The sequence below is a fragment of the Nuphar pumila genome, chromosome 14, assembly GCF_984573655.1.
Source record: "Nuphar pumila chromosome 14, dmNupPumi1.hap1.1, whole genome shotgun sequence".
Taxonomy (NCBI): domain Eukaryota; kingdom Viridiplantae; phylum Streptophyta; class Magnoliopsida; order Nymphaeales; family Nymphaeaceae; genus Nuphar; species Nuphar pumila.
Genome location: NC_143262.1, coordinates 4,185,762 through 4,195,006, shown reverse-complemented (window position 1 = coordinate 4,195,006; position 9,245 = coordinate 4,185,762). Strand labels below are relative to the sequence as shown.

The 9,245-nt window shown below is 46.9% G+C and overlaps 1 protein-coding gene across 1 annotated transcript; it reads right to left on the bottom strand.

The window, feature by feature from the left end:
• Positions 1 to 4,712: 4,712 nt before the first annotated feature.
• On the bottom strand, positions 4,713 to 8,982 carry LOC149816123 (subtilisin-like protease SBT1.8). The gene is made up of 2 exons (XM_089987307.1): positions 6,740 to 8,982; positions 4,713 to 5,425 (listed from the first exon to the last, which is right to left on the bottom strand). The coding sequence occupies exons 1-2, from the start codon at positions 8,376 to 8,378 to the stop codon at positions 4,776 to 4,778; spliced, it is 2,289 nt and encodes a 762-aa protein (XP_089843433.1). The 5' UTR covers positions 8,379 to 8,982; the 3' UTR covers positions 4,713 to 4,775.
• Between the last annotated feature and the right edge of the window lie 263 nt (positions 8,983 to 9,245).

The following is a 9,245-nucleotide window of genomic DNA, read 5'->3' as shown; positions in this document are numbered from 1 at the left end:
TGGGATTTTCAGTTGTTTTTTTGAAAGGCAAGCTGGGGTTTAGGCAGACCCCCTACACAGATTCATTAATGTGAAAAATAATACATTGAGATACAAGCCATCCCTAAAAGGCGACCAGTCTGGGGGTGATCCTTCCCGGATTTACATACCCCCCCATTGGCTAACTTGGCTAACTTGGCTAGGTATTTTGCACGGTGGTTTGAATTGGACTTTGATGTTAGTACATTAATTCTTAAGAATCTATACAAAAAGGAAGGCCTGCTGTGTGTAGCGCTGATTGTGAAGCGACGACATCTGGCCTAGCAGATTCCAAATTTACGCTCGTTCGATGCGAGACCAAGGTGAGGACGTCCAACCACTCTCACCATTCATGCTCCTCCATCCCCTTGTTCAAAGTGAAGCATCCAACGAAAAGATGAAAACCCAAGTGGTCCCGAACTGTAAAGCCAAAATTTCACCCACCATGATAAATTTCGTGGATGCAAATCTGGAACCACCCCGGTTCAGGGGGAAAAGTCGGTATCATCTTTTAGCTACATCTTCTGTGGAGTTACGTAACACATGCAGAACCTGTTCCCGAATCAGAATGATGATCCGGTTGTGGTCCGATGCATCCCAGTTTCCAAACACTTCGAAACCCAGGAATTCCTTTCGTATGGCCTGAAAATTCTCCTTGATGACTTTTGTTTCTAACAGAAAGGTAATATCAATGCTATGGCGTTTCAAGACATCCATGATTTTCCGGCGACCCAGCCCCCTAATTCTCCAACTGAGTATCTTCATTTAAATTCAAGGGGGGAAATTCAAATCTGACATAAGGAGCCTGTAGTTAACTCCTTTTCTTCATTAGCTTCCTCTCTCTTCTCTTTGATTGACTCTGTTCTCTTTGTAAGTGTCTCTCAAATGCTCGGACGTTTCTCGACGATAAGATCGTCTTTGCCGGACTTTGCAAATCCGGTGGATCCCCTATTGGTTGAGCAGCGTTTCTCCCCTGGAGAGAAGGCCGATGCAAGTTTGCGTTTGAATGGAGGCCGATATAGGCAGCCCACTCTCGTTTTTTCTTTCCCAACCGCATTCAGATCGTTAAGGTCTTTACAGGACTTGGATCGGGTCCGCATCTTTATTTCTGGACCCGATCCACACTCTGCTTCAACCACACGGTTAACCAAGATGGGGTTGAGAGCAATAGAACTGAAGCCTGGCGCCCGTCAAAGTAAAAAGTTAGTTTCATGGGGGGCTTTTGGTCCTGTTTCAGCAGCCCGTTTTTTTATCGTTATTTCTCCACCTCTTCAGGTGGGGAACTTTTCATATGTATGACTGGTAATATCGTGCAAAAAATATGAGTTTTTTTTTAAATGAAATCTTTTTCTTTGAAAATCAAGCTAGGGTTAGGCGGACCTACCAGAAAAACAGCTGCAGAATTTGGCAGAGGGATTTGATCCTGGGCTTTCAGCTTGACACAGGACCCCGCTTACCACATGGGATACCACCTCGGTGGGAAATCTTTTTCTTACTTCCAAGTACATGGGATGATTTTGTTTTACCCGTTTGGTATAGAATTTGACATTTTTTTTCCCACTTCCTAATTATGATGGGAGCTGGATCGCTAAGCTTAGTGCAGTACTGATCTACACTTTGAAAACTTGGCTGCCGCAAACAAAAGTGGACTCAAAAGACCCATTATCTAAGTTCAATTGAAGCTTCAAGCTTTTTTAATCCTTCGATTTGCTGGTGAAAACAGTAAGGGAAATAGAAGAGGAAAATGCAGAACATACAGAAGATTTTAGAACCTGTGTAAATTCAGCTTTCAGGATCGAGTGCAATGACCAGATTGGTGAAGGTTGCACCATTTTGCGGTTAAAGCCCCTTAGGCCTTAAGGAAAGGAGCGGGCACCTCGAGTATCGAATTTGTGACATTCTTCGACTAGAATGCCTTTAGCCTAACCACTTCACTAGGTGTGTGGAGCCCTTGTAGTAAGAGGTTGCTAGTGATGGTGAAAGAATATGCAGTTCAGATTGTGGTTCGGGGTCAATTTTTGCAAATTTTTACATCAATTTTCATACTGGGTACCCACACACTGCAGCTTTCGATCAGCCTGCTTCTTCACTAGGATGCAGAGCCGAAATATGGCATTCATGCTGACCCCATGCTGTTTCTAGAGCGTGGAAACTGTTTCTTACGTGAATATAAATCTCTAATTTTCGTGAATTTCTTTGGAGGGTATTTATGGAGTTTTACTTTAGATTTCTTGATATATTCAACATTACTAATAGACTCGTATTTAAAAAAAAAATGCAATCCGACTCTTGTATTGTATCTCAATCAATAAAGTACGTAGAACGCCCAGTGCAATCGTGGACGTAAGCAATTCTTGCTGAATCACTCAAAATCCGTGTGTTCTTCATGTGTGTGACTGTTTTCTCCTGTTTGTTTTCTTCAATCCATTGGTAGTTTGAAGCGTCATTTTCTAACACTTTCAGGATCATAATTGGTGCTATTTGAGCCGAGTTTGAGGTATATTTTGTATTCGGCGAGATCCCAAATTTTAATAAGAGGCATTATTCAAATTCATCTTTTTTATTCCACATCAGAAGATTTTGGTGCACAGGGATCTCATAAAAACTTCATTGGAGGAAATTAAGGAGGGGCACCCCTCTTGTCCAATTTAGTTCCAATCATCCTCAGTCATCCATATCTTCATACTTCTTTCTGAGATCTCATTGATGCAAGTTGTTTTAATCAAATTGGGCCCTCTAGATGTGATCTACATGGTTCATTTTGTAAAGATTGACATTTGAATTTAGACTTGTAAACGGTAAAAAAAAATATGAATTTTTTGTGATATAAAAAAACATGTTTTTCAGTCAAAAAACACGATCCAAAGTTCGATTTCTATTAAACCAACCGTATTGAATCCATCTATGAGGTTAGATTTGATCAAAAGGATTGCACCAATGAGATCCCAAAGGGGGGTATGATGATAAGGTATGACATAGGAGATGAGTTGCACAGGGTTGGCTCTTGGCATGTATTGTGAGGTCTGGCAGTATGTGGTTGTTGAAGAGGCGGCACTTTCTTTTGGTGCAATTACATTGCACCTGATCCTGGTTCACCAAAAAAAGGAAGAAAAACAAAAACATCTTTGTCAATTAATTCAATTTCCCTTAGCACGAGTACTCAACCGTATGTGAAGCCATCTTACTTGTTGGTATGATGTTCACTAACCTCTTTCTTTATGGGAATTAAGGCACTGCCTAGAGAAGCCAATCTCCATGCTCATGACAGATCAGACACATGGAATTCATCAAGGCTGGGAGTAGGGGATGTAAACTATTCAGATTCGGATCGGATGTGGCCAATACTGTATTCGACTAACTGGATGTTGGCTAGATGGATTTGAATTGGGATTCGAATTTGGATGGTGAAAAAATCATAGCAGATCTGTTTTTTTCACATGTAAACGGATCTGGTCTCTCCTTTGCCTTCAGTAAATGAGTATCATCACCAAATAATTCACATGGTACAGCCAAATGGAGTAGCTTGACACAATATGCCAGCTCTCCTTACCAAACAACCCTAAAGAGGCAGCATATAGCATTGTTGATGACAACTATGTGCATCTAAGTCATAGGTAATGGTAATGGTAGTTCAGGAGAATAAACAAACATTAACTGCTATTCCATGTAGGGTTGAACAGGAAACGAGCTTAGGATGGTCAAGCTCAGCTGGTTTCAACAAAATGTATGGGTCAAACTCGAGCCAAGCTCGGCTCAAACTTAAGCTGAGCTCATTTTATACTTAAAGAAAAAGAAAAAAAAAACAGTGATATGGAGGAGCCGGGATTCTAACTCACTGCCTCTGTACAAGCCAACGTCCTACTCATTAGTCAAGAAATATATGCTTGTATTATCTTTATAGAAAAACTATATAAAGCCCAGCTTAATCCAGCTTAACTGAGTTCAAACACTTGATCAAGCTTCGCTTGTTTAAATATAATAAGCCTGAGCCCTTGCTTGAGCTCGATTCGTTTAATAAACGGGTTAGGCGGGTCGACCCGTTTATTAAACGGGTTGGCTTAAGCCCAACCCGAACCCGCCTAAGAGGCGGGTTGGCGGGTCGTGTCAGGTTTTGCCACCCCTATTTACATGTAAAAAACCGTATTTGCTGTGAGTTTTGGCTGTTTGGATCCAAATTCAAATTAAAATCTATTTAGCCAACATCCAATTAGTCAGATTCGTGTGTGGGAGTGCATCATGTGGGTTTTGGCTGTTTGGATCCGAATTCAAACCATTACATCCCTACGGCTAAATTAAGTTTTATCCATCATGTGTGAAGTCATGTGTGTGTGTGTGCGCGCATTTTTGCTCATGTTTGATTCGTGTGTGGGAGTGCATTTTTCCATGACCCATTCCCAAGGACCGATCGTTTTATTTTGTTTTGAAGGAGAATAACTTAAGGTAACGAACCCAAATAAATTTGATGTTTGGAAAGCAAAGTTGATGTGAGAAACCTCATCCCTTCGACAGGCCTGCCTCACTTCTGTCAATTCCATCTTACATTTGAACAGCTAAAGTGGTAAACTTCATATTTAGAGTTAAAAAAACAAGTACAGGATTCTGGTCTCTTCTCCCTTTACTTTTGTTTTCCTTTGAAAAGAATTTCTTGCTCTCCAACTCCACCCCCCCTCTTCTTCTCAGAGGAGGAGAAAAACTTTTTCTCCAAACGCTGGTGCAGCCAAACGCCATTCATGTGTTCACTTTGGCACTTAAACTGTCTAACTAAAAGCCACTGGACTCCTCACAACATGTCGCCCGTCTGACCATGAAATCCACCCAAAGGCTCTTTGACCCCTAACGCTCCTCTTTGCTGAGAAAGTCACTGTGTACTTCAATTTCTCACCCACTCTTCTAAAACCAAGTCTCTCTGGCATGACCGTTACTTGAACCCCAGCCGGGTTCGACACGGTCACGCGATAAACCGAGCCGACAGAGCCCACATTCGTGAGCTCACGGCCATACATGACCGTGTTCTTCCCTCTTGCAAATACCACTGAAAAAGATGGGTAATTGAGTTGCCCCGGATCCGAGAGCTTCCGCGAGCATGTCGAGTTGGGCCGTTGAGTCAGGACCCGGATTTGCACAGCGGTGTAGTTTAATGAGCAAAGGAAGTCAACGTAGTCCTGGGTGGTCAGGTCGTAGACGAGCCCGGGGGAGAGAGCCTTCTGCGGGTCGACATGGCCCGCCCCATGGGCAAGGGCCGTGGACGGCGCCCTGGTCGCGGCATCCTGCAGAGGAGAGCTGGTGTCATCGACGGTGTAGGCCGTGGTCATGAGGGCGGACCTGATTGCACTCGGGCTCCAGTCTGGGTGCGCTGCCTTGAGCAAGGCAGCGACCCCGCTGATGTGTGGGCATGACATGGAGGTGCCTGGATGATTCAAGATCCAAATCCATTAATAAACAAAGCACCCCTAACGGCCCAAAACAAAAAAAATTAACAGTTACCGAAATCCCAAAAGACTGTCTTTTATGAAGGCAACAAAGTATTCAACCTTACCAAAACCGACAAATTTAGACTCGGATCACATCTCTTTGATATATGTGCAAATCTCAAAAACCAACGTTCAAATTAAACCATCTTCTATTTCCTGAAAAGTATCCTTCCTCAGAAGGTGTCTATGGATGCACCCACTAATCCCACGTAGTGATCTACAGTGCAATATTGCAACTTATCTCGGTTTTTTTTAAAAGGCAAGCTGGTGTTAGGCAGATCCCTATCAGTTCTACAATGATACCATTGGGATTCGAACTTGCAACGTCCCCAATACAAGGTGACTTGCAGTAACTGCTCCTACCAGACAAGCCCGTTGGTAACTTATCTAGTTTTTCAGGATAAGAAGATACATCAAAACACCCAAAAGGGAGAAAAATGGTACTCCAAATAGCTGTTCTTGTTTTTATTTTTTCAAGACTTGGAAAAACTCTCTCAGCTAAAAGTCTCTCTAGTTTGGAAGGGTCAAAAATTTCATATGGATTTTTTTTATTTTGCATAAACTTTCCTACATTCTTCTAGCTTCCAAACATGCCCTCAATTGAAAAAAAAATCATGTGATTTTTTTTTGAGTCCCTAATGTGAAAATTTGCTCCACCTAAATAGGTGGAGAAATAGAAAAATAGTGGTGGTGGAGGTCTACTTTTTCCTCCCGTGGATCCCACGCTTTTCATATGATAGGGAGATTCAATTTTTCCATGTAAACTTTTCCCCACATCACAACATGGCCCAAAGCAAATGTCGACTTTCTAAAGTAAAAAAAAAAAACGCTTCATAAAGAGGTGGTCAAATTTTCCATCAGAATTTTTTTTATCGCTTTCATCAGAAGTGGTCTAAAGCAAATGTGGCCTTTTTCAACGAAAAAAACTTCAAAAAGAGGACGGCATATATGGATTTGGTTCAAAGTTTCAAACCATTACCATCTTTGCTTTTTAGAAGAACAAGGGTCGAAACAGACAACGGATCCCATCATTTGACATAGTATGGGTTCCACCCTACACTCAATCGTAGCCGTCCAACCAATGGCTAGGATTGGTCCACATTCTCACCTGGATGTGGAACCCATGCTAGCCGTCCAGATGCATCAGCTGGATGGCTAGGATTGACACAGGATCACTTGTATCCTATTGTCAAAGGACGGGATCCTTTTTTTTTTGTGTGTGTGGAAAAAGAGGAGAACGTAATTTTCACCTGAGATGATGTTGAACTGGGCCTTCCTGGTGTCCCTAGCGAGTCCAGAGGGTCCAACCGCGGGCGACCAAGCGGCCAGGATATTGACTCCCGGTCCGATCAGGTCCGGCTTGAGAATCTCCGGCGTCACCAGATTCGGTCCCCTTGAGCTGAACGCCGCCACCACCGGCGATGGCTTGATCCCCAGCACGGTGCCCCGGAAACGCAGCGTGGCCGTCGGATTGGGATCGGACCGAACGTACTCCCTGATGAGGTCACCGACCCTCCTGCCGACGGCGACCGCCGGGAGCAAGTGGCTGTCGGCGACGAGCTCCTCCCCATTCGCCGCCGTATTGGCAAGGATCATTCCGACCCCTCCGGCGGCCAGAACGACCGCCCCCTTTTCCACGCGGGCGTTCAACCCACGGTTGCAGAACACGATCTTTCCGCGCACGACCGCCGGGTCGAGCGAGCCGGGCAAGCAGAGGCTGCTGGCATTGGTGTCGGTGTAGACCACGCGGACCCTCCTGCGACCGAGCCCCCTCCCTCTGTAGAGCGACACGCCGGCAAAGACGCGGAGGTCTCCGAGTACGGCGTAGGCCGGGAAGTCGCGGTCGATGGTGCCGGCGCCGACGGTCGTGATCCACGGCGCGACGTTCGCAAGGCTGGATGGCTCCGGGCCGCTGTTGCCCGCCGAGCAGGAGACGAAGATGCCGTGCTCCGTCGCGGCAAAGGCACCCACGGCGATGGTGTCGCGGTAGTACGGCCCGGTGCCGCCGCCGAGCGAGAGCGAGAGCACGTCGACGCCGTCGTCGATGGCGCGGTCCATCCCGGCGAGGATGTCCGAGCTGAAGCACCCGCTGGACCAGCAGACCTTGTAGACCGCGAGGCGAGCGCGGACCGCCATGCCCCGCGCGGTCCCGCTCGCGTACCCCAGCAGGCTCGCGTTCGCCACCCGCGACCCCGCCGCCGTCGACGCCGTGTGCGTGCCGTGACCGTCGCGGTCCCGCGGCGACACCGGCTCCGCTGGCTGCCTCCGGGCCGCCGCGCCGCCCACCGCGGTCAGGTACCCGCCGGCGAAGCTCCTCGCGCCGATTAGCTTCCGATTGCAGAGACCGGGCATGAAGTCCGGGCCCGTCTCGCACGCGCCGCGCCACCGCGCCGGGACGGGCCGCATGCCGGCGTCGTCGAAGCTCTTGCTCTCCGGCCAGACGCCGGTGTCGAGCACGCCGATCACCACGTCCTGGATAGCCGACGGGTCTGACCCCGCCGGCGGGACGCGACCGTCCCAGAGACTCTCGTCCCGGTCGAGACCCAGGAACTCCGGCGTCCGAGTCGTGTGCAGGTGGTAGACCGCGTCCTCGTAGACGCCGTAGACGGCGTCGGAACGCAGGAGGGCGTCGACCTCCTCCGGGTCGAGCGAGGCCGCGAAGCCGTGGAAAGCCGAATCGTACGTATAGATAACCCGGTCTCCGGCCGAGTCAGGTCCCGAGACGGCCTCGAGCTCGGCGGCGTACCAGTGAGCGTGCGACGAGTATACGGGCGGCATTTGGGCTTTGTTCATGCGCACTATATACGTCTCCCTCGCCAGAGACTCACAGAACAGAGCCATTAAAGAGACGTGCAAGATAGAGAGGAAGAAGGATCGCATGAATGCCATGATTTTGGTTTGCTTCAGAGGCAGCAGGACAGAAGCAGAAGAAAGGCTCTTTATATATTTCTCTTGTTGGGTAATGGGTGGTGCTCTCTCTCTCTCTCTCTCTGAGTAAATAATATATAAATTATGAAAGTAAGGATGGTGTGTCAGGGATCATTCGGAGAACCCATGCACACATGGGAGATGGGTTGGAAGAACCACTGAAATGACTCAGCATGAAACGGGTAATTTATAGAAGGGAAGGACGTGTGGTAAAATTACGAGAAACCAACAGTGGCTATGGGGGTTTCTAGTGGGCTCACCATTAACAAGAAAACTATTAAAAGATGAGTTGGTCATCACGCCGTCTGCCTGCGTGGGGTCTCAAATATTTGACAATGTTCAATGTAAAAGAAGAGAGAGAGGAGTAGGGGTGCACGCGTTTGGTGCCTAGTACAACGGTTAGATTGATTTTTGATGCCGAAGGGATGGCTGTTCACATGGTCCACGGCCATCGTGGGTCTCGTAGTCCGTAGATTGAGGCGCTTTTGGGGCATGTTTCTTTTCTTTCTTTATTCTACACCCTTCCTTTTCCCTCCCAACGGTTACTTTTTCTCTTTTTATTACCCCCTCCTTGAGGCTGATAAAAAAAAAATGAGAAATTTGGTGTGTTCAGGATGAAATGATTAGGGCAACTTCTTTTTGTATGACCGAACAGAACTGACCAGCCAACGCCTCGTTTCTGTACTATTGTTGCTCAGAGAGGACAAGCGTATTTTCATCAATAAAGATGAATCAGAAGGTCTGGGCGACCTGGGACTTCCTCCTTTTCCTTGTTTCTATGCGTTTATGTATTCATCTTCTTGCTTTCATCTGCAATGAGTGAGAAGA